This window comes from Eleginops maclovinus, chromosome 8, assembly GCF_036324505.1.
Source record: "Eleginops maclovinus isolate JMC-PN-2008 ecotype Puerto Natales chromosome 8, JC_Emac_rtc_rv5, whole genome shotgun sequence".
Classification (NCBI taxonomy): Eukaryota; Metazoa; Chordata; class Actinopteri; order Perciformes; family Eleginopidae; genus Eleginops; species Eleginops maclovinus.
Genome location: NC_086356.1, coordinates 13,991,181 through 14,017,099, shown reverse-complemented (window position 1 = coordinate 14,017,099; position 25,919 = coordinate 13,991,181). Strand labels below are relative to the sequence as shown.

At 38.9% G+C, this 25,919-nt stretch overlaps 2 protein-coding genes across 4 annotated transcripts; both read right to left on the bottom strand.

Annotated features, from left to right (window-relative positions):
• Positions 1–658: 658 nt before the first annotated feature.
• LOC134868036 (oxysterol-binding protein 2-like) lies at positions 659–13,582 on the bottom strand. The gene is made up of 14 exons (XM_063888903.1): positions 13,115–13,582; positions 11,837–12,042; positions 7,554–7,804; positions 7,283–7,451; positions 6,682–6,799; positions 6,518–6,584; positions 6,296–6,433; positions 5,963–6,208; positions 5,716–5,836; positions 5,347–5,450; positions 5,024–5,119; positions 4,296–4,480; positions 4,006–4,226; positions 659–2,901 (listed from the first exon to the last, which is right to left on the bottom strand). Exons 1-14 carry the CDS (start codon positions 13,279–13,281, stop codon positions 2,762–2,764), a joined length of 2,229 nt encoding a protein of 742 aa, XP_063744973.1. The 5' UTR covers positions 13,282–13,582; the 3' UTR covers positions 659–2,761.
• Positions 13,583–14,477: 895 nt separating this feature from the next.
• atp6v0a2a (ATPase H+ transporting V0 subunit a2a) lies at positions 14,478–25,905 on the bottom strand. Of its 3 annotated transcripts, none has more exons than XM_063889727.1 (20): positions 24,680–25,905; positions 23,990–24,068; positions 23,706–23,803; positions 22,934–23,071; positions 21,966–22,063; positions 21,724–21,850; positions 20,863–20,945; positions 20,679–20,772; positions 20,388–20,600; positions 19,608–19,758; positions 19,373–19,512; positions 19,125–19,282; positions 18,434–18,524; positions 18,222–18,340; positions 17,676–17,886; positions 17,480–17,599; positions 17,255–17,389; positions 16,197–16,314; positions 15,933–16,104; positions 14,478–15,423 (listed from the first exon to the last, which is right to left on the bottom strand). In XM_063889727.1, exons 1-20 carry the CDS (start codon positions 24,788–24,790, stop codon positions 15,321–15,323), a joined length of 2,559 nt encoding a protein of 852 aa, XP_063745797.1. In that variant the 5' UTR covers positions 24,791–25,905; the 3' UTR covers positions 14,478–15,320. The 3 variants fall into 3 exon arrangements, with proteins under 3 accessions (XP_063745797.1, XP_063745798.1, XP_063745799.1); XM_063889728.1 differs by having other exon boundaries at positions 17,270–17,389; XM_063889729.1 differs by having other exon boundaries at positions 21,966–22,042.
• Positions 25,906–25,919: the final 14 nt, after the last annotated feature.

Below are 25,919 nucleotides of genomic sequence, written 5' to 3'. Positions count from 1 at the left end.
CATGGTGCAAACTGAATGCAACTTCAACCGCAAAATGCAAATCATCAACACAGAAAATGAAACTATACAGTAGCTGGCAATATCTGGGTTTAATTTGCAAACGGCAAATAATGACCTATAAAAGATGCATGTGATCTTTGTTTAACGCAGTAACAAATAATAGGCTAAAAAAAATTGCTAAAATTCACCATAGAGGAATAATTATAAAAGAAACAACTATTACAAAAGTCCAGACAAACCTAAGTAAGTCTAACGTTGTGTATTATTTCTTTGTATTCTTGATGTTGTTATGAACTTGGTGGAGCTTTCAAAAGTACCACAAATACATTATTCTTATTATATTAACGGCATTTTTAGCTAGTTCTTTGAAAAGGCTGTTACATAATGGAGAACATTTATGGAATGAGTAGATTTCCTTATTTTCCCTTTAGCATATCCTAAAAATGAGTTACCACATTTTTGTGTCTTGTGAGACGAGAGATTTCTGGTGTCTCGTTTCTTTTTTTGCTGTCTGACATTTGACCTCGTCCCAGAATAGTGACACTGTCCCAAGATAAATGGGTTGTTGTTCTTGATGCATCATGACAGACACAATTTCTCTGGATGGCTTCATTTACATGCAAATGAACACCAGTGGTGTGACAGTATAACAACAGCACAGCTTTATGTTTTTATTGAGCTAAAAAATATAACATTTTTCAGATCATTGGGCACAAAAGGTGAGTTCACATCATGTTTCAGTAAAGAATCCAAACAATTAGCTAGGTGAAGAGGCTTTCCACTACAGATATGCTTAAGCACTCTAAAACCATGCTATATGTTGAGATTATATTATAATTACCATGATAATTACCTGCAAGACAACATAACATTGTGCTTTATTTAAACAACACCTTATTTCTTTCATCTTATTATATATATTATAATCATCATTTAATTCCTCCAACATCTCAGTATACAGTCCTGACTGCATTTAAGATAAACATAGATTTTAAGAAGTGCCCAAAATGTTCAAGTAATGTGAAACAATATTTCCTTACAGTGATTCTACATTAGGCTATTCTATTTCTATTATAATCTTGCTATATACAGGCAAAAAGCAACCGGCTAAATGTACATGTGCATCATGCCCTATTATAGTAAACCGCTAGATGAAAACTATAAATACAGAGGTTAATATATTTTGGTTATAGTATTTATATTTACTACTAATGTACACACAAAAACTATTGCTAAGCGTACTTTAATAAGGTTTCCTGGTCCTGACTGATGTGTTTGAATCAGATGTCTTTACATAATGATCCTTCAGCTAATTGAAAACCAAAACATACTATTGTGCTGCATAAAACGTCTCTGACCTGGGAGTATTTTCTTCCTATGTTACCGTGCAGTAGCTGCCATGTCCAAATAAATGTTATTATTGACACCAATGCAGAGCTAGCAATTTCTACTGTTTATTCTATTGGGAAAACAAGTTTGTTGCTACTTTATAGTATGAGAAAACCAAGAATAAATCACCCTGAATGTTATCCCCTCAAACTAAAAATAGCCGGATGGATTTCTATAATCTGTACACAATCTCAGAGTTAGGGATGCAGTGATTACTTGGGATTTACTACTTCATTACATAATTAAGGCTAAAATTACCATTGAGCACCAATATAATTCTTTGCTGAAAAAAATCCCCCAGGCTTAGCCGGTTTAGTGTTTCCGGTGTGGTCATGCAGCTAATTACTGTTGCGCTTGCATTAAGTCTTAAAAGACATATTTAAAAGAAAGTGATCCGAATAGATGCAACAGAGGTCTAGATATCCTTACTCTTAGTAGGGGTCAAGCTAAAAAAACTATGCAGCCTTCATTTCCCATAATCCAACCTAATAGTGTTTTCAGAGATTACTCAAGTGAAGTTACTTAAGGGACACATTTTCTGCAGAGCCTGTTAAAACATACAACTGTACAACTGTTTCCACAGGCTGTGTAGTAATAGCTAATAAGGGGGGGGGGGGGGTGCTCCTTTAATATAGTCAAACAGAAGCTTGATGTCAAGATGTGGGAAGCAGCAGTGTCTGTGCAACATCAGTGTATTCAGTCCGTCCAAAAAGTGCGACTCCTGCTTTTAAATGCGCGTCCAGTAAACCCTTCAAGATACAGTTTGGGCAATTGAGTAAAAATTCCCAATGTATCAGCAGGATCATTAAATAAAGGTCTGCTGTGAAGAAGTCAAAGAAAGCGTAGTCCTGCTACTTTCCTTTAAATCCTGGCGTCTCTGTCAGAGCACAGCATGAAGAACATGTTGTTCCAGCTTTGAGGAGAACAAGACATTCAGTACCAAAACTTCCCCGGCACTATCCCCCCCTCTCAACACACACAGACACACATGAGAAGTCTATGTGCTCTCATAAATCAGTTCTTCGCGGTGTTGAATAAGCTTACACATACAACTCACACACACTGAAGCCATGCATTCTGACAAGATAAGTTAGAGTATATCAGAAGAGAGAAGGAAGTAGGAGCTTGTTTTGTGCTTGAAATTCTGGGAGTGACGGCTGCTTTCAGTACTTTGTTCACACACACACACACACACACACACACACACACACACACACACACACACACACACACACACACACACACACACACACACACACACACACACACACACACACACAAACAAACAGCTGTCCATAAGCCATGGAGTAACCTTTCATAAGGAGGAACCACTCAGCTTTCCTGAGGACATGCTGTAAGGGGAACCTCTGTCCTAGAAGATATCGGGGCATTGGCTCCAGTCCTGTCTGTCTTTGGCTTCCCAGTAGCCGCCCCTGTAGATGTAGGTGCTTTCCCCCGAATCATCCGTCCTCTTCTCAAACCACAGTGGCTGATAACCCTCGATGTCTTGCCCTAATGACACAGAAACACCATAAACAGTCACTGATAGAATGTGTACTATTTTTCAGAAGATCACAATGTCTTTTCTTTGTCTGTTACTCTTTTTCAGTTGACTGTGCTCTTGAGTCAAAGGAAAGCTGAATACAAATGAATGGAGCCTACTTTGCAGAAAGCTTTACAACTAAATTATATGCACAACCTTTTAATTATCTATCATTTATTGAGCAAAACATGTCTTCTTCCACAGAGTTCTGGTCCAGATGGCAGCATTACTAGCTTAACATAAAAAACATTTCACATGTTAGAACACATGCTATACATAGAGGTAATAGGAAACAAGTAAAAAAAGAGAGGCATATACAGGCCCTGCCAGCAATATCCACACTGAGTTAATGATTATGTCGAACAGCAACATGTCCCTTCAGGGCAGATTGTAGAAGGTATTTCAGAAAAGCACTTTTTCTAATGTGACAAGACTTTGCAGCCTTGAAAATCTCTGTGCACCCCCAGAGGACAGCCATTGAATCTGTAATCTGACTGTCTATTACTACCTAATCTGCAGTTTAGAAACTTTTAACTGCATACCGTAGATCAATGCCAAAAACTACAGTTCAAGGTAACAGTAAAATTACGTTTGAACATTGGTAACATCTACTCTTCTGGGATGGACATTAAGTTTTGGCCTTTGCCCACAGCCAAAAACACCCACAACATTTATAATGTGGTTAAACCCACATCTTTATGCAAATAATAGTTTGATGTTAGAGGTAAAAGAAAGAATCTTATGAACTTCAGACAATGTAATTATTACTTTGAAAAAGTTACATTTAACAGTTAACACATCTTTAAATCAAATCAAATCTTTATATTTTATCTTTAATGGAAATATTACTTTTATTTATTTAGTTAATATATCTTATATTATCTTTTATTACACATTGTAAGTTTAATTACATTTTATTCTATTTTATTCATTCTTAAATTTAACAGCTGTCACGAAAACCAACTCCATTATGAGTTTTTATTCCTGTGTTAAGCTCAAACTGCATAGCATGGTCAGGCTGAAACATGTGTGTGAAGTAGCAGCAAGATGTTGTGTGGTTTCCTTGTTCTCACCTTCCTCCAGAGCCTGATTGGCTTGCGCCTCCCTCTTTTTCCTCTCCAGCCTCTGACACTCCTCCAGACGCTGCTTCTGGATGTTTGCTTCATCCCAGACTCCCGCCTCCATCAGCCGCTGGTCCGGCCTCAGACGACTGTCGGTGGGCGCTATTCCATCTTCTTGCTCATTAAGAGTAAGAGCCAGGGAGGAGAAATAGTGCATGTTCTCTGCATTATCTCTGGAAAGGGAAAGAGAGAATTTAGAGAAGACAAAAGGGAGTAGGTTCAAGTAAAATAAAAAAACTTACGGGAGAGGGTATTTTTTCCACAGCATTTTGGGCTGAAGAGTCTGGTAAACTGTCTTCTGTTTGCCTTCAGAGCCTCCACATCCTTGGCTGCTGTCCACTATTTTGGCGCTCTCCATCTTGTCGTCCCATGTTCCTGACAGGATGTAATGGGCTGTGCCCCCTCTGTCCTCCACCACTCCTGTCACCTGCAGGCACCACAGAAAAACACACAGAGGAAGAGATTAATTACACGTGTGCTCCGACTGACTGTTATACTGCTGACATATTTACAGATGGGTACTACTTCATTTATGCTGAGGTAGGATTTTTTTCCCAGTTAATATTTCCAATTCCGACCTATAAGCATTCCAGCTGCAGTATGCCTAAAGTAAACAGAAACCCTCTGCTGACAGTGACAAGCTGATGTTTCTTTGGCAGGTGTACACACAATTGAACTCTCAGCAGTGGAGCCTTACGCCTTATGAACACATTCCTGACTACTGCTTACACTGAAGCACATTTTTCGTTCAATATAAATCCAGAACAGGGTGTAGTAGGTGTAATTTAAAATATGTGCTTTCATTGCGACGTCTGAACCCTGCTACTTCATGAAATCTTGGTAGACTGATTTTGCCCGAGTTTACAAATAGGAACTCTTTCGGTGGCGTTTCATTGTTCTTTTTTTGTTCTAGCTGTCTGTTCCCCATCTGAAATGACCCCCGACAGAATATAAGGTACAACCGACTTACTTTGCGTGGGACATCTCTGGAGAAATAGCTGTAGGGGGAGAATTTGAGACGGCAGGTGTCCTTGGTGGTGTTGTTTACAACGTCAATGTCCCCAGACTTCCAACGGCAACAGACAGGAAAACAACAAGAAAAAACATAGACCTTTACTTCTGTCCACTCTGAATATTATCTCCCTCATTTTTGACTTTCCTTGGAGTGAACTGTTTTAGAATGTTTCTGGTTCTACATTATTAGGTGAAGTTATTACTCTGTTATTTAAAAACAAGCACACACTCACACATGACATGTTATTCTTTTGATAATTAAAGTAAAGAGGGGCAAACCTGATCAATCCAAAGTTTCCCAACAATAATGTTGTGAACCGTTGAGGTCACTTTGCTCCACACGTAATGATTCCCGCTTGAGTGGAAATGCAGGTGAATGTTTCCTATAGTGAAGGGAAGGCAGAAACACAAACTTAATAAAACAGCTGAAAAACAACTTATTGTTATTGTAAAAAAATATGCTTTCATCCACCTGTCCAGTATTGTTTTTTATTCATATTTTTTTCACTTGATTTATCATCATTTTTTGTTATCATCATAGAGTGTTCTTGAGTCTTTTGAAAATTAAAATGGTGAATTCATGTGTATATTAATGTGTATCTACAGGTTTGTAGTGTATATATTGTCATGAATTCCATTGTTTCTTACCTAATGGCACGACAGAGATATATTTCCCGCGGAACTTGCTATCAATAGTGATATGCTGCCACAGGGTCCATCCCCGCTGTGATGTCACATGGTGGGCAGCAGCTGGTGGGTGATGACTAACCTGAGGGCGAAAGGTTTTAGATGGAGGCAATGTAGACGTCATACTGTTTTTATGTATTTGTCATTTAATATTTGCTCAATTTTATTTTAATATACCTGTAAAATCATGTGTCTCTGTTGGTCTTACCTGCTCAGAGATGGAGCGATAACCATACTCATCCAACCGGTCCAGCTCGTAGGTCTCCCCCAGCAGAGGGTTGAAGGGCTTGGCTGTGCGATGGACTGTGGTGGAGTACGAGGAGATGGAGAAGGCAGCCACCAGGCACATCTGCTCCAGAGATGAGTCGCAGCGAGCCGCCCGGTCCAGGAGCTCGCTGTACTCCAGATCCTCCGTCAGACGCTGCAGCATCGACAGCGGCTCGTTGAAGTTTACCTTCAATCACAGGAAAGGTTTCTTGTAAGTCACTTAAGCTCAAAAGTTATATGTCATCGAATTTGTACTGTGTGTTTTTTTATTTACAGGCATGGGTATCTTAGACAGGTCTTTGCCAATACAGTTCTTCATGATGCTCCACAGGTTAAGGGAGTAATTTGGTTTGTCAGGAATACGGCTGCGTCTTGTTCTTCGTAGCTGGATGTGGTTTGTGCCTGAGGTGTCCTGAAAAAGAACAAACACATTTTTATTTTAGTATTTGAGCAATATGTGTGTGTATAGCAAGAAGACAGCATGCTAAGGACTTACATTCTCATTCTGAGTCCAGTCATTGGACATTCCTCCACTCATCATACTCTGATTACTCCCTGAGCGCCTGAGAGAGAGCATCACCGTTAAAATACAGTTAAAAGTGATGCCTGATGGGAAACACAATTAGGAGGTTTTTTTTGCAATTAGAGATGATTTCTCACTTATGCCGTATGCTGCCAGTAGTCACAGTTATGAATGCACGGGAGTCCTCCATGGCATCGAAGAACTCTGCGTCGTCATTCTCATCACTCGCGTCCCCCTCCTGAGAACGCTCCACTCCTACGGCATCAACAGGAGGGCTTATTAAAATGATCCAAAAATCATACATTTTAGTGCTGCTTCACCATTTAAGGGGATGGCCAAAGAAACAGATAACTTCAAATGATAATTTTCAAACACACAGTAGATAAAAGTTAAGTTAAAACAAATTACAGTACGAAACACAAAACACGAGATGGACCAAACTAGATTGAACTAAAACATACAACAGGGATGGAGAACGATGTTTCTTTAAAAGCCTCTTTTATTCACTGACAGTCAAGAATCAGCCAATCTGATAGAAAATAATAATGCAGGGATTTTCTTTAGTCAGGTGCTTCTCTACATCCGGTGTAGATAAAAATACAATCAGTCTGTCTGAGCCACATTTCTGGAATACACATGCATCTCTTCCACTGGCCAGAAGAGGGCCATATTCTCCTTCAGTGAGACTAACCAGAACTGTGCATACCAATCTAAAGAGAGTAGATGAGTGTGTCTCACCTGTGTATGAGGTGGGATTCTCCCTCCAGGCTCTCTCCAGGCTGTTGTGCTGTTTGGCTAACTGTTCGATGGTCTCCTCCAGGTGGTGACGCTGCTCTCTCTCATACTGCAGTGTCTTTTGCCATCTCCGGCTTTGGGATTCAGCTACGTCCAGAAAGTCACGACAAGCCTGAGGTGTGAACACACATGAAAAGAAGCCTTTAAGCGGTGCTCGCTCATTAAAAGAGACATCTGACAAGCCTCCTGTTAACGCCGGCACACACACACTCACATTGATCATAGCATTGGAGGTGATGCGGAAAAGCGTGGCTCGCTCATTAACGGCTTTCACTTTGTCCGAGCTTTCAGAGGATCCACGTAGATCTTCGAGCTCGCTGAGTGAGCGCTGGAGGGCGGCGCCGTGCTTTCCTATCAGCTCATTACAGGTGCTCAGGTCGTCTAGCTTGCTGGCCAGAGTCTTGAGCACCCCTTGGGTTAGGGCTCGATACTCCTGAGGTACAGGACCTTCATCTCCTGAGTCATCTTCTCACACACACAGAAAAGGAAAATCATTGCAATAATTATATCATTTAAAGATGATGGGGTTCATTTACAGGTTATTATGTCTGAAAAAAAGTGCGTCTAATCATCAGACATTTGGAAAAGCGATTCTATTAATAAAAAATCTAGATTGAAAAGCGTTTGAGAAAGAGGATGGAGGTAAGTAATTAAACTTCACACCCTGATCCCCAAAACCCCTTCCTCTACAAGATCAGGAAGCTGTGAATGAAAACCGTTGCCCTGGAAACGTAGGCTTCTGCTATCAGGAGGCTGAGCTATTTTTAGAATAAAAGGGAGAAAAAGGATGACGCACTACCCCGTTTCCTCCTCCTCCTTTTGCTCCTCTCCTTCCCTCTCTTCCCCTTGTTGTCATGAGCTGAGCCATCAGTCTTGTGGATTTTAGACTGGACTCATTATCTAGCATCATAAAGGAACATCCTTTACTAATTGAACCCTACAGTTGTCACATCTACCTTTTCGATTGGCTTGCTTTTAGCTTAAAATCAGTCCTTTTTTTTATTGAAGCTATTTCGAACAAGCAATTAAATTAGTTGAGTACACATACATACTTCTTGTTATTCATCCTGACATATTTGTTATTAAGCCTTAGGGTTTTCACTATACTTTAAAATAAATGTCAAGGCTTTGTTTAGTGCTTGTTCACACAATATATTTGTAGTAATGGACCTGCCAAAGTGTGTGTTGGTTTAAGAGGGAAATAGAGTCAACTCTCAATGAAAAAATATATTGGTTTAAAGGAGATCCTATATTCTAAACACCTGAAAAGCTTTTCTTTTACAACGCTGGGAAAAATGGACTGTATACAAAGACAAAGACAGGCTGTAAATTCTGGAGTAGTGTAGTCCCCGGTTCAGTTTTCTTTCCATGTATGTGTGTTGTTCTTGAAAACAACAATAAATAAAGAGTTAAAAAAGAAAGTAAAAAGCTTTTCTTTTAGTAGAGTTAAATAACGGCTGAATAACTGACATAGATGCTGACATAAATACCCCATCTATTAAATGCAAATTACTGCCTCCAACACATATGCAGAAATTTACATTTTCTGGGTCAAAACATTTCTTCTCTGCTGAAAGATTGTGTACCTTAAATAAAACTACCGACCATGATAAGGAATCTAGGCCAGAGAGTAAAACGCAGGAAGACAAAGGAACACTACTCTATGAGAGGGGAAAATAAATAAAAACAATCAGGGAAAACTGGAATGACTATCTCTCAGGAGGAGGAGATTAAAAATGAAAGGGTAAAAGAAATCCTGCACGCATCTGTTAATGGTTTCATGACCTATATACAGCCGAGAGAAAAAAGGGTCTCACTTGTGTTCGAGGTGTCAAAGCATTTGAATAAGCTCTACCCATAAAATACATCGTTGGGAGTAATAACATACATGAAGGGCAGGGGCTGGTGTAAATGCTTTTTTTTTTCAAATGCAGGACACTGGAGAGTGTAAGACATATTGGTGACTCACCGTTGAATCATGAAAACACACCCACAGGTGAGAGAGGGAGATATGGACACAGCGTGGGAAGTGAGAATCACATTTAAAGATCAGGGGATGCACTGGAAGCTTCTGCAATATAGATAAAGCAAGCGGAGTCTGACTGTAATGTGCTGAGAGCTCTCTGCGACACAACATGAGCTTCACTGTTCCTCCGTGTAAGCACTCAAACTTTCACTTTGGATTTATTGGACTGAGAGGTTTACATTTCAAATCACAGCATAGGCCTATAGTGCTGCTAAGACAGCTGCTACAAGACAGGTGATGGATAACTTCCGCAAAGATCCACTCAATTACTGCGTTTGTAATCCACTTCCCGCCACTTAATTTACCCTCCTATTACTGCAACTGAGCCAATAACCCAAGGCTCATGATATTATAACCTGTAATCACATCCCACACACTAAAACACATGAGGACTTGATTATGCGCTTACACATGGATAATAATACAAATAACAATACACCCCTCTTGGGAAAATGTAAGGCATTTGGAAAGTGTTGAGGGAAAATAAACAAGGTCCCCAATGGAATATCCAAATAAATGTATCTAATGAAGGATTCAAAGCGGGTGCAATTATTGAGGTAGAATCAATGAAAAATCCAAGTTACAAATAATAACTACATATAACACTCTGAGGAAAAAGACCTCACAGCTGTTCACCAGAGAGTTCGCTAAGTAAACTATGTAAGGCGGCTGGTGTTGTTACCCTGAGGTGCCTAGGGGGTGACAACAGCAGCAGCAATATTTAAATACCGGTAATTTAAAACACAATCAACATAGCACTCACTAAAAGTGGCCACAACAGACAGTATCACAAGAAAAAAACATTAGATAAGTAGGATAATAACAAATCTACGATGAAAATAAATGAAAACAATTCAAAATAAAACCTGAAACAGTAAAATCTTCTAAAATGTGGTTTAGTATTTTGACTGTGATAACTCAGTGTGGCAAAGCCCTTTGTTATACAATGGTAGATGCAGAGATAGAGCGTAAACACCTCACATGTGACATCATGGTCTCCATATGTTAATGGTCCAGATTAACAGAAAACATCGATTTACTGTAAACCTTTTACTCAGCGGTTCATGGTGCTTAACGGTGCACACATCTGAGTAAACGACACTTCAAAGTGCTGCATTTACAGCCATAATCCCGAGAATGAGGATACAATACTGTTCTGTTATTGCAATGATATGTGGTCCCACAGCCATTTTGTTAACTTTAAATCAAATTCTGTCCTGTAAGAAAAGCCATATTTACACACACTCCATTGCATCGGCTACATTAACAAACCCAAACATGCACGCAAGCACGCGAGCACACCCCTTCTATTTTTAATCTGTTCTGCTTTCGGTGAAATAATTAAAGGTTACTTACAAGGTGACACTCATAGATGAGGCTACACTCGTGAGTCTCTCTATTGTCCACAGAGTGTATGGTGGAAAAATATTTTCAATGAAAATCCTCACACCCTCTCTCTTTTTCTTTTTTTTACCCCTCCTGCTACCAGAGCGGGAGGAGTCTGAAGGAAGGTCATTTCATTCAGCTCTCACTGTCGTCATACTGAAGGAGACAGGGAGGGAGAGAGGAGACGGAATGGGAGGGAGAGGAAGCTGCTGCATGTGTGTTTAAGTGCATATTTGTGCAGAAGAGGGAGAGATAGAGGGGGAGAAAAATCCAAGGTGCATCTTTTCAGGGGTTTTAATAGACAAATAAGGCTAGATAGCAAAACGTCTCCCACACTCATAGAATACAATACATAGTGTGAAAGGGGTAAGGAATAGGTCATTTAAATAAGAGGATTAAATGCAGGTGTTGCATTAATGTTGTACTATATATCCATCCAATCATTTGGTACAGCATTGCCCTCTTGTGGTTTGTTGTTAACATGACAGGCTGCAAACTAATCAAATGTGAATTTTGGTAACAGCGTCTTGATGTATGGGCCTGCATTCAAGTTACAGCTAAAATTAGTTTGACCTACCTTGGACTCTCTCAGGTAAACCATGTTGTTTTTCAGAAGGAACTGCAGGTCTGCTGCATTTTTTATAGTTTTGAAATCAAGCCGCATACTTTCCTGTTTTCAGTCAAATAGTTATTCAATTATATGCTGCGGTTTAACTTATTCTTGCATTTTAAAACCAGTCTTATTCTGTTTTAGCTTTTTTTTGTTTCCGTTTCTTTTGGTTTTTTATGACTGTTCTAATCTGAAGTTAAAGTCCTATAATGTATTTTGCACATTGTGTCAGTGCTTTAAATGTTATATGCTTGTCGTTAAAGCCCTTTGAAACACATTCAGTTAATCTAAAACCTTTAAACAGAGATAGGGTTGTTTGCCTACATGAAAAGACCGCCAATTTTAAGAAGTAGCATGATTTCTCTGCACCAGGACATTAATATATGTGAACATGAGTCATCACACATTTTAAACCTAGAACCTAGTTACCACTGACATTTAACAAAGTCACACACCATAAAAATATCCATCTCACCTGAGTGATGCATCAGCAGAGAGGAACTAGCCTTAGCTTGCTGCAGGGCGGTGACCCAGCGCTGACACTCCCCCTCAGAGGTCGCCTTCAGGTGGTAGCTTCGCCCTCTGCTAGTTAACACCAAGTGGCAGGTGTCTCCCACCTCTATGTGTGTTGTTGCCAACGGAATGGTTCCCCGGCAGGTGTGTGCCATTTCTGCCTGAGTCCTGAGGGGAAACAAACAAAACAATAGAAGGACATGTGAGCGAATGATGCAGCTCCTTTTTCAAGTTAACTGTTGAAATAAGACACCCAAATCAATACAGAATTGTATTTATACCATTATATGAATATAGTTACATGCCGATTCAGAAGTTTTACTTTTGACATTTCCCCCCCTTAATATTCATATCAATAAAGGGTGGACTAAAATCCAATAACCAGAGATGTGTCTTATATTTCCAGTGCAGTGCTTCATTGCTGCATTGATTTTCAAACACAACAGGAAGCTATTGAGATGAAAATAGAATATCCAATAAAGAAACTGCTCAAATCGAAATACAGGATAGCAAGAACACTATATGTTACTAAGGATAGCTGATAACTGATCCAATATTGACAACTGATAAATCTTCAATATCCATCTTATGACTATGACTCAGGCGATTTCTGGAGAAAAACGGCATCATTCAGGGCACACCTATTTGGCTATATAAGTGACATACATGAAATGTTAAAAAGTTGTATTTCCCATGTTCCCCTCTTTAAATTACACATTTTTAACATTTATCAAATCAATAAAAGCTTTTTAAAGTGACAGGCAGCGGTGATACGTAACTTAGATAATGAACTCAAGTACAGTACTTAGCCTAAGTACAATGTTGAGGTACTTGGATTAATGATATAACAAATATTTTCAACCCTTAAAGAATTGAGTTACACCTGGAGTAAATTCACAAACTATCAGCAGTAAATAAATTAATAAAAATGAGTTCTACCTTTAGTAGGTATGATAAACATATTAATGAACCGGTAATTATTATCAAAACATATAATATGTATTATTCTGAAATGAATCAATCTGCATAATGAGTACTTGGTGTTTTACTACTTTAAGTATATTTTGATGCTCATAAGCTTGTACTTTTACTTGAGTAACATTTTGAATGCATAACTTTTACTTGTAACAGAGTATTCCTACACTCTGATATGTCAACATTTTTTTATTTAAGAACAAGATCTGAGTACTTCTCCGATCTCTTGGGACAAGGTCTAGCACCAACGGTTAGTTACCGTTACCTGTAATAGGACAGCAGGCCGTTGCTAAGGACGAACCACCGCCGCTGGTAACCCTTCAGGTAGTTGGTCCATTTAAAGAGCCAGCCTTTGTAGGTCCCGCTGTCCAGACACGTCAGGTGAAGCCCCGGGAAAGTCGGGGAAGGCAAACTCTTCACCAGCTCGTTCATTTGCTCCTCTTCTTCGGCAGCGGGATGGACGGAGAGTCGGTGGAGTCAACAGCTGTACTGTTAGCTAGCTGCACTGCACCTCAGCTAAAGCTACTGTTAGCTTGCAGCTGTTGGCTGCTTACCCTGAGATAGTTTACAAAGAACTACGTAGATGCGCTAAACGTGTCAGCTAAATACACAACGAGCACATTATTACATAAAATAAATGAACTGCATTACGTGTAATAATAAAGCCTGTGGATGAGAGTGAGAGAGAAAGGGGAGATCATGATGACGTCCCTATCATCACAGGACTGTAGCATATGGGTGCAGGTTTGTGTGTGTGTGTGTGTGTGTGTGTGTGTGTGTGTGTGTGTGTGTGTGTGTGTGTGTGTGTGTGTGTGTGTGTGTGTGTGTGTGTGTGTGTGTGTGTGTGTGTCACACATGACACTCACTGCAGTTTTCTACATCATTGCAGGATTCTGGAAAAAGTACTGCATTGAAAATAGGCTTTTCTTTTAATTTTAACAATGAGGCCATGACCAAAATAATAATAATTAAAGAAAATACATTTATACAAATTATTTGATGAATAGTTTCTTTACATTTGAGAAAAAAACGTTCTGATATAAAATAAATATGTGATTTGATTAAGAAACGTCCATGAAATGTAGGCTATTTAGCAGTTTAAAAAAAAACCTCATAGGTTGTAGAGGAGATGTTCTCAGATTTAGGACATCATCATTTATGTAAATCAAGTTTTACTGTGAGGTTAAAGCCACCAGAGGGCCTCTCCATAGACAGGAGATGACCACATTAAAAAATACATTTTTAGTTTTAAATGTTAAGTCCGTTAGATGAGTTGAATTGAGACATCTTGGATGTTTCAAGAATGCCCCAACAACCTACTCACAAATCAGTAATATCTGTATTCATTTAATGTCCGACCTACCTCTTCAAAGTGGGTTAGGGTAGGGGTAATATATGTGAAAACACACAACTATCACTGTCTTAATTTCATATCCCAAAAAATAGACTCAAAATGAAACAAGGACTCGTGTGACAAACTTTGTATTCACCCAGTTTAGATTCTGGCAAAACGGCCTGTAATTAAGAGGATGGATTAATGATTACTAAAGTGGTTTGTTGTGAACTGGCCACCAAAGTCAATGAATAAACGAGAAAAAGACAAATGAATGCTTTACTTGGTTGCATTTCTTGAAACCTTTATTCAACACATCAAAATGGTAAAATATTGGACTCTTGTACAGACAATAATTTAAATAAATACCAAGATTAATTATCATTGACAAACGCAACAAGCAGTATTGTCAGAGAGGCCTAAAGCTTCTACACTTCGTATTTTTCTATCTATTACAGGGGTAGTTAAGCTTAAATAAATGCATTAATAGTAAATAGGCAAACAGCTAGCAGTTGAATATTATTTTCATTTGGCATCATCACAGTCGTCAGTGAAAACTTTTCATTGTACAATCATTTATGCAAAGTGCTTTGTGACAATATGCCTCACAAAAATGTGTTTTTTTCCTTAGATTTTAATACCTACAGAGTTTCTCTCATGTAGAAAGCAGTTTTAAAAGACCTCAAAGCATCCCCTTATCATCAGAAATAACCTCTATGGCACTACACGAGGATGCTTGATATGGTCTTGTAACTTTACATTGCACTGTTTAAATGTTTTTAAATACCATGTTTTAAATAATACAAAACCAGTTTACACAGCACAGTGCCAATTAAAGTTTAAAACTCACCAAACTGGTGTAGCAAGTAGAGTAGAGCTCACCTACAAAATTAAATAATTAACTGAAGAATAATTTCCAACCTCTGTATACTCAGGGGTTCGCTGGGTACATTAGTAAGGCAGTCAGCACAGCCGATAACATTTAAAAAATCGTCATGGTGAAAAACGTTGCTACAAGAGTGAGTTTCAGTCCGTTGAAGGTTTATTGTCGTCATCACAGTGTAAAATGTTTCCAGCAACCTTCCCAATTATGAAGTCTGCTTTCAATCATATGCAAAACGTCAGGGTCAATTTTTTTCTAAAGCAAGCCATCTTGTTCAAAAACGGAGGGCAGGAGGGAGAAGTCGAAGGGCAAAAACTTGACACCGGTCCCATGGTAGAATTTATTCTGAAACTCCACCCTGAAATCAAATGGCCAAGTTAGCAATGAGGACACATTAATAACTGATTTAAATGCAAACAGGAACATGTATAAAGCTGAGCTTAGTCACACCAAACATTTTATTTAAACAAATTAATTAAACAATAATAATAATAATGCCACTATACCGTATTTTACCGACCCATTATTTAAGCTCTCACTAGAAAAGTTAAACAAATTGCATCATTTAACTGACTAACTGCCTTAAAGAGAAATGTATCATTTGAGCTATACCCTTATTTTATAATTATAGTCAATGATACATAACTCAATGTTCTTTAACGATTTAAAGATGTAATGCAGAAATGAATGCTCTATGTTCACAGCCTTATTTTGTCAATTGAAATTATTTGTCCTTTCCTCAAAAAAAAACAAGCCTTTTTCACTATTTTCAGACTTTTTATAGGTTTAATGACTAATCAATTACTTGAGAAAAGTAAAGGCTAATTACAATAGCTAAAATCCGAAACAAATCAGTTGTAGACTCACCAGTGCAGTCTCAGAGCGTGGAGGAAGGCTGATAAACCCTCCATCACCAGCAGGATAGACACGGTGAGCGCAGCGAAGAGGCCGAACACGGGAACTAAAAACACCACCCCCACCCTTGTGGTGATCCTCAGGCCCAGACGCATCACCATGCCCCACAACACCTCTGACAGCTCTGCAAACAAAACAAAATAAGCCCATGTTGAAGACAGAGAAAAAGGAATTCATATCTGAGGAACAGAAACTCGTTTTCTGGACTGAACTTACGGGCATGAGCCAAGCTGAGCGCCCAGAGACGCAGGTAGGACGCAGTGTTGGAGATGCAACCCAGGCAGAACTCTATGGTGTGAATGGACTGGTACAGGAGCACATCCCCAAAGTCAAACTGCAAAACAGTACAAATCATACATATTATTGCCGTGATGACATCTGTGGTTCTCCTGTTTTAACATATAACATATTCATTTTGATAGAATATCTTTCAGTTGTGGACAATACAATACGTTCTTTGATGCTCTGGGAAACAACAAGCAACATTTCTCATAATTTTCATATATTTTATAGACCAAAGAGCTACATGATAAATTGATAAAATAATCAACATTTAGTTAATGATGGACGATTTAAAGAATCATAAGCTGTAGACCCTAAAATACACAAGACAACTATACAATGTCCTCATCAAATATTCAGTACATGAAAGGCAGTAAATATTAATATCTTCTAGTCTGCAAATGCAGCAGATACTTTTTCAAAATGCTGTAACTAAATACAGCTCAAAAGACCATTTTGTTGCAAAATGCAACATCTAAACATGCATACACTGGCTCACAGACAGAGGCAGCCAGACAGTGTACAATGTCAGGTCATTTAAAGTTACATATTAAACTTTCCGGATAAAAAGGAACTAGGAGCATGGAGAATGGTAACTGTAGAAAACCACATCATAGATCTTAATATCAGCTTTTTCTTTAAAAGGGCTGTCAAACCATATTACAAATTAAAATGAAATGAAACACGGGTATAAAATCTATTACAATAAAGGGAAGTGCTGGCTAAAATCTAACCAGAGCTGCACATTGTACTGTATTACTAAAGGCATACTGCGTTAATCTTATTGTTTTTCAATATTTGTGGTGCATTTTGTTTTTATGATATTGAAAGCTCTATATATTAACTATGCGCATGGGAAAGCCTAACTAGGTATAAGATTTGAAAATGTGCAATAGCTTTAAACTCCGTGCAGCACATCAGCTTCATTATCTTAATTGCATCTTCCCTAGGAAATAAAATACATTCAAATGCAACATTTCAAGTCATAGTACTTTAGAATCTGTAACCTCTTTGGGGAGAGGTTCTCTGCCCGGCGTTTCATCTAATCCCTCCTCTTCATCTTCATCTTCATACGACGGTGCAGCAGAAGTGTCGTCCTCACTTACACGCCTCACCCTCTCATAACCCTATAATGAGACAACATTGTTACATTTAACTGACAAATGACTTATGTTAAGTAAAAAAATATATTTTTCTAAATGTTTGATCAGACATACTCTGCGTCTGCGCAGGCCTTTGCCTCCACGGTACAGCCAATACAAGTACAGCGGTTTTCCTAACAGCATCACAGGAACTGACAGCATAGCTATCACAATTAAGAAAATTTGCAGCCCAGTCTGTGGAATCAAATAAAATGCATTAGCAAGGAACAAATACATCCAGAGCTAAGAGCGTCTGAGATAATATTGTTACCTGTCCTGGGAAGAGAGGAGCGAGGTCCTTCCCCTGCATGACGAACATGTTAATGAAGTGGATGAGGATGCTGGGAGCCTGGCTGGAGTCTCGAGCACCAAATGCCAACCACTTGTAGAGAATCATGAAGACCAGGTAGCCAAAGAGACAGAGCAGGAAGAGCAGCTCAGGAAGAAACAGCAGGTAGACATTAAACTTCTGTCGGAAGTGCCTGAAGGAAGAGAACAGAGTATGGAACTATAGGTAATGTTAAGAGTGGTTTTAATGATCAGACACTTTAAATGCCTATCAAAACATATTTTTTAAGCAATAATCGTAAAAGATTCAGTATTCAAAGACTCCAAGGCTTAATTTTCATATCTAAACTAGCTACAGTGTAATCCCTGTAAGTCCAAGTTTCCTCCAACAATGCCACATAAAAATACATTAGTCATAAACAATCAAAATAGTGCAAGAGTGCAATTTTTGAATTGATGGATGGCAATGCTTCAAGAATACATAAATAAAATTGATGTATGGTTACTGTCAGGGACGGGAGCCACTCACAGGTGATTGAAGACGCTCAGCACTACGCCAAAGCTCATGTGGATGACCCCAATAACGACTGACATTTTCATCTTGTAGGAGTTGAGGAAGGACAGCCGGTTCACTGCCAGGTTCCATATCTGATAGGATATTAAAAAGAATCTCAGTGAATAACGATTTCAAAACACGAGTCAATTATGTTCTGACATTAATGTCTGAGTGCATTTACTCACAGGATCGATGCCAAATGGGTATGGTCCAGTGAAAACGCCACTGACGTTAGGGTCTAATGTGAGCAGAGAATTCGTTTGGAGGGTTTTATTCCTGCAATGTAAAACAAGACATGCATCAAATACAAAAACCCATTAAACACCACACGCTGTGCACCGTTATGGACCCTAAACTGAGCTGGAAAACACGTTAAATGTCAATATTACACAAAACAAAAGACATCCTCAATCTAAATGCATCACTTATGCGTCTTTCTTTTCTAGTTTCATATATTTGAGGAAATAATTCATAACATTTAAAAATATGATTTTGATGCTATAAAAGGAGAGTTTTAAACAGAACTGGTTATTACAAAAGACACTCGATATTATTTATAGTTATACATTTGATAGATCTAAAAAGAACCATTATAAATATTATAGTATTATAAATCTGGGGTGAACACTAAATGATTTCACGTTAGGAATATAGATTTTATTTGGCTTCTTTCTTTTATTTAAAATGATAATTGTAGCTAATAGATATTGTAAAAAAGGTGGGTGCAATGAGCTAAGGCTTCAGTCTGAACCGTTTGGTAATATACGTTTGATTTGTCCTTTTTTCAAAGTAATGTGTTTATTATTTTCAGAAATGAACTAAACTTAACAGACAGATGGAATGTTTTTGAATTTGTGTATTTGACTGCTAACTCACGTCCACTGCTGATTTGTGAACATGGCCTTGACGCTCCAGGCCGAACCGAATATATTGAGAGACTTGGAGAAACAGTCGTTGTAGATCAGCCCGGTGTAGATGGAGAAGATCCCCATCATCAGGATGATGTAACGTCCGCTGAAGAACGTCTCCCATATCTGAGATCAACAGAGACACAGCTGTCAGACAAAACTCAATTACCATCATCAGAGTCTGCATTATGGATGTGGGGAATTACTTATTCCAACCTCATTGCTGGATCGCTTTTTCTTCTGCTGTTTTTCTGTCAGCACCATCCACAAGGCGAAGAGACTCATTACTATCCCGTGCCCAAGGTCACCAAACATCACGGCAAACAGGAAGGGGAATGTGATGATGGTGTAGGGAGCTGCCAATGAGAGTAACGCCTTTAAAATGCTTGTTTACTCTCCAAAATGAGACACTTTAAAGTTTGTTCTTAATGAGCAAAGTGCGAGTTCTTACCTGGGCTTACCTCGCGATAATCCCCCACCCCATAGGCCTCCACGATGCTCTGAAAGCCGGATGTGAACTTGTTGGTTCTCAGCAGCGTGGGCGGAGTGTCGGTACTCGGGATGCGATTCACAAAAGACGGAACAGTGGCATCACCTTTCCTCTGTTAAACAAATAACGACATGTAAAGGAGAATTCTGTGCCAACTGAGTTATATATTCACAGAAAAAGACACGTTGATGATGTTTGGAGCTTCTTGTGTTATGTTAAATATTTACGGGTTTGAGTGATTCTTTGACCAGAAAGTATTCTTGTTAGGAAATGTTATCCTAACATAAACGCAGCCGGGAGCAGTAGGGATTACTGGCACTTAATGTACCGCGAACACAGGAAATGCTAACCAACAAAACCAGGAGAAGATACCACCAACAATAATGCTAGAAAACAATAAAAACATAAGAAACAAATGCAAAAGTAATGATAAATCTAAATATTTCAATACATGGTGTTTATTGAGGCTGTTCTATTAAATGTTAGTAAGTAAGTACATTTTATAATTTGAAACAGCTTTTTTCCCCACTTTTGTTCATAAGTATTGTATTGTATTGTTTCATGAGGTTTTTGGGCCGGTCTGCGCTCTCCAGGTTACGACTATTATGAAATCCTATCAAAATTGAGATTTTGACTTGAAGGCATTTTTAAAATATATGTCATTCGAAAGTCTATTGAGCATAATGGCTGTTTTCGGTTCCCATAAACAAAAACCCAGCCTTAACAATTATTTTCCCTCACCGCTCCTTCTTCCAGCGCCCCCCGCAGGTTGGCCAGGTCACTGACGGGACACCACACCTCGGCGATCAGACACTTGTTGGTGACGTCGAAGCTGCAGAGGTTCAGGATGTGGTAAATGGCCTTCATCTTTTTCACCTGCACCACCCAGCTGTAGGCCGACTCCGAGGCCTTCTGCAGAACCTGCCTCAGGTACTCTTCAGTGCGGTGCAGCACCTGGAGGAACACCACAATTACTACATCTCACTGAGAGTGTGTGCACGTCTTTAAGGTTTCTGTCTTCATTAATCCTACGTTGTTCAGGTCTTGGATGCGTGTCCGTAAGCTGTCCAGCACATCTGCTCGCTCCTCGTCGTTCTCAGGGTGCGGGTAAAGGTGGCAGTGATAACTAGAGAAGACAGAGACAAGGCAAGCTTATATTGAAGGAAAAGACAAAGATATACTGAAAGATTAAGTCATTTGATGAGGGCGTTCTTACCAATCGCAGATTTTTTGTACTTTCAGTCCAATCTGGTCTCCCCAGAAAGAGATGAGGAACACAACACTTTTGCTGATCTCGCCCTGAAACAACACCCATCAAGCAAGCTATTATTGCAGCTTCAAAAAAAAAACACACCTAACCTCTTCTGCAGAACATTTTATTTTAAGTAAGATTTAAATCTCAACCACCAGCATGCTTTGTTTTTCATATGCTACCTAAATCCCGGTGATGAAGTTTTAATTTAAGAACCCAAAAGCTCTAAATGACCTTGAATTTCTCTGTTTCTTAATACATTCAAATATGAACATTCTTATAAGAGAGGTGTTTCTTCTACTGAAATTCACAAACAAATAAAAATTCATACATTTTCCATGGTTCTTTGCTGAAAGAGTTTTGGTTGCTTCATTAAGCCTGAATTGAACCGGCTCCATCATATCCCTCTTTTAAAATGCTGTTTAAATAAGATTTACAAAAGAAATATAAGCCAATAAACCAATAACTATTATAATATTTAAATTCCAACATTTCTAACCTCTGTGCACTTGTTAAAATGTTAACAGGGTAACTTGTAATCTGTAACCTATTGCATTTCAAAAGCAGCCTTCCTAACCCCGGAAATACGAAATCAACTCCGCCTGAGCTCTGCCAACTCATAACCAGTAGGAAAAGCAAGAAGAAACACAGAAAAGCAAAATAACCAAAAGCCAGACATTGTGTTCATGTTGCTCAGAGTAAGGAGCTGATAGAGATAACATGTTTTCATGGGACTTAAATAACTAAGAAAAACAGCAACCCCCGTTTGTGTTGACCTCCCAGAATAAAGGATACACATCTCTCATGCATCATGAAGTAACTCACTGTGTCGAGGTCAGTGAGGTTCTCGTCCACCTCTGCGTAGCTGAGGATGGTGTAACCCTTACACACTCTCCACAGCATGCGCTCGAAGGCCTCCACCTTCACCCTCTGGATGAGACCGGAAACAAACCTTCAGCCAGGAGAGATCAGCAGAGGTTAGAGGTTCATTTCTTGGTAAGAACACACATTAAGATGTTGTGTTGTGTTGTGCGGATGTTAATGGCAATAATTGCCGCGCCGCTTACCCCAGCTTGGCTCCGAGTCTCTGCATACCGGTGCATCCTGTCACCGAGTCCGTCTCCATGGTGGGGAACTCTTCATACTGGGGACCAAGAGCCTCATGCTAATTATAAAAGGAAACATGTTTCATTCATGACAGTTTACAATAACTGCTACAGGGGTCACACACCAGAGGTGGAAGAAGATCATGTACTGTAGTAAATTAATTGACACACAAAAAAAATAATCCACTACATGACAAAGAACCATATTTTAATTAAAAATAATGTAAGCATTATCTGCAAAAATATTTCTTGAAATTCAAAAGTAAGAGTTGTTTTGTATTAAAATGTCTCCTGACAGTGTTTTACTATAGTAACGTTTAGTAAAAGTATTAATATGGGTGCTGTATCGATGTGCTTTTTTACTTCTGTAGATGTTTATGCTTGTGCTAATTTTACCCCTTTTATATATTGTAAATACAGCCATGTTTTCTACTTGATGCATTTTCCAGGTTATCCAAGAGGGTTTTATTTAGATTAGTAGGAAAATTATACTAGCCAACAAAGAAAGAGTTTATCCTTCAGTTTTCAGAGGCTGAAAGTAGTAGGATAAAAAACAAAGGAATTTCCTATTAGATATAGGAAAGCATTACTATAAAGTAGTAAAAATGTGAATGTATAGTACTTGATTAAAGGTACTTAGTTACATTTCACCACTACCCTATACTGTGTGGTGTTGGCAGATGATTAGTCCCACATTGACACCATCGTTGTGCTTAGATTTTTTTTTAAATCACAGCAGTCTGGATGAGTCATTTTTCTAACCATCATACTGTGACCGTGTCTTTAATCTAAGCCTCTTTCACCACGGGAAACGAAACACGTACGTGACAAGAGCACAAGCTGGCGAGGTTAGGGAAGCGTTTCACCTGAGATGTAAACAGAGTGGGAGGAGGACAAAAGCAGAAAGTGAAGTTAGAAAACACACTCACTCTGGAGCGGCTGTGTATGAAGGTGCGTGTGATCTTCAGCATGTGTGTGTACTCGGTGAGCTCGAGGAGGTTCCTCTGCAGCTTCTCTTTGTTTCGGGCCACCTCGCTCAGCTCCATCTCCAGCCTCTGAAGCTGCTCCTGCACACCAAGAACACATCGAACACCGGCTTAAGTCTACATTTAGTTAACTTGCGAAGACAAACAACCGTGAAAACACATTAGCTACGCCACAATACAACAGATTTAAAACAGAAAACAGAAAAGATATATTGACTAATAGCAGATTTAATTTAATTTTAATAAAAATAAAGAAATGACAAATCCTGTATGTAACCTACAATATATGACTAGACCTGCAACTAATGACACAATTATCATATGGTCTAAGAAATGTCTGAAAATAAGGAAATATGCATTTCTGTTTCTCAAAGTCCAAAGCATGTCTTCTCTTTAATTGTCTTGTTTTGTAAGTCCAAAACCCCAAAAACGTAGTTTAATATGATATAAAAAAGAGAAAGGCAGTAAATCTCCATATATTAAAGGCTGAAAACTGAATTTTTTGCCCATTTCTGCATGAGTAATTACTTGTATTTACACTATTTTATATGAGTTATTGTATACAAAGAATAGCCAGGTTTCTCTTTGTTGTATAAAAATAGATTATCCTAGAAGGATCAGAACCAGGATGCTACTGTAATGTGTAAATGTACAAAAATAGACATAATGAAAGTGGATAAAATGGATAATCTATGGATGTTTAAGCAACACTTACCATGATTTCCAGCACTTGTCTGGGCGGAGGAGCGAGCGGGCTCTCATCCTCATCTGGAACAGCGATGCGAGTCTTTTGAATCTCCCTCAGAAGGTAACCTGTCCAAGACAAAATGCTATAAGTTTGTTTCAAGGTAATTATTCCAGGAGTGTCAAAGCTACATCTCAGAGGGACCGTTTTAATAAATCAGCCATGACTTGCTTACATAACCCTGATAATATATCATTGAGGTGTACACTAAAGCCTACACCCACATGATCCACCCCAGGTGCTCGCTCTCTTACCCAGAATCCTCTCCATCTCCTCACATCTCTTGATTTCGCTGACGAAGCGCCGCTGGAACGAGCTGACACTCGGGTTGAGCTGAAACCAGAGGAGCATCACAGGTTACTGCATCAGTCAGGGCAGGTGCTAAAACAATCATAGTGTTACACTGACATTTATATTGTGAATATTATTTATTGTTATTCATACATATTTGTTTTATGTATCATAATTATTTTTTGTAGACGTTTTTTCTATTGTATTTTTATGTCCTTGCAGCATTTTGCCTTTATTTATTTTTTAATGTTTATTGTATGCACCATAACACCAAGGCAAATTCCTTAGAAATGTGCAGTCCTTCATAAAAAAACTTCAATTCCAATATTTCAGTATTGTTAAGTCCAATTAGGTACAATGTGGAAGAAACAAAGACATTTTGCATTAAAAGTCAGTCATAGATAGATAGATAGATAGATAGATAGATAGATAGATAGATAGATAGATAGATAGATAGATAGATAGATAGATAGATAGATAGATAGATAGACAGACAGACCATCCCTCTTACATATGTGTCCACGTATACCCAGAGTGAAAGAACTGAAGTAAGGTAGAATCAGTATTCTACATTACATTTACCAAGATAATACATATGAATAAGCACAAAGACCATCTCTTTAAAATTGTTTTTTTTAATGATCTCTACTTACATCTCGAAACTCGACCAGCCCCAGCTCCCCCAGCTCACTGATGCAGTCATATTCAGAGCCGGACTGCAGGAACAGTTGCGCCAGACACATCTCCTCACTCCGAAACACCATCTTTATCTGCCACACAGATCTGCTGCGCCGCTTTATAATCTGTCTGTAGCCTAATGAAGCTGCACACCGAGCCTTTTACCGGCGGCCAAAATAGGACATCACAACATTTAACGAGTCGGCGCGTGCATTTAATCAATTAACATCCCCCTCGAGGATTAATTGTCGTCTAATAATAAAGACACATTTCAGACAAGGCTGTTCTTCTCATTCCGAGTATGGAGACAGTTTTACCATCGCCTGGTGTCTATTTAATAAACAATATGAAAACAAAGACAGAAACCTCCCTAATGCACAGGCTCGAAGAGAAAGGCGTCATCCCGAAAGCGTTTTACCTCCAACACCTGTCATTCTTCCGGCGCAAACATACGGCGACGACGCAACGCTGGTTGCACGGAAACGAGCAACAGGCAAACTGAAGGATGAATCTTTAACCCGCCATGAAGACAAACCGGGCTGAAGGCAGCATCGCGCGTTATTAAAAGAAGCCAGTCAGAAATAGGCTCCGGCCTTTATTCCCACTACGTCGCCCGGCAATTTGACACAGATTGCGTCGCTGGGTTGCCAGATAGGGATGCATCCTCTGAAATAATCGTTGCTTCTTGAATTGTGGGATTACGACTAGCAAAACAAGTTTGATGTAGAAGTAAAACATTCATTTGTATAAATGTTATTTGACTTACTTTTGCCCTGTGTTGACATTAAACCTGCAGGTATTGCACACACTGCTGTATCAACAGCGTTTATTTGCTCTACTAAATCATATTTGCTTAATAAAATGCAGCTTACTAAAACATTTAAAGCCTGCACGACAGGCTTTGTGGGACGAGAGGACTGTAGTCGACAAATATGAACAATATATAACATTTAGTTTTATTAATCATAACTTTTGTATCATTGTAATGTTTTATGTCTGAAGAAAACATATATGGAAATGAATAGCTACCACTTTTGCAATTATGATACCTTCAATTTTGTATATAAATATAGGTCTACTGTCATATTTAGGTTTCTGGGCATCCTTTCAAAATGCCACCTGGATGTCATGCAAAGAGTCATCTATGTGCCTCTGTTTGTGGGTTTATACAACAGGGGTTACAATGGTTCACTTCTACTTTGACTTTTCTTCTCC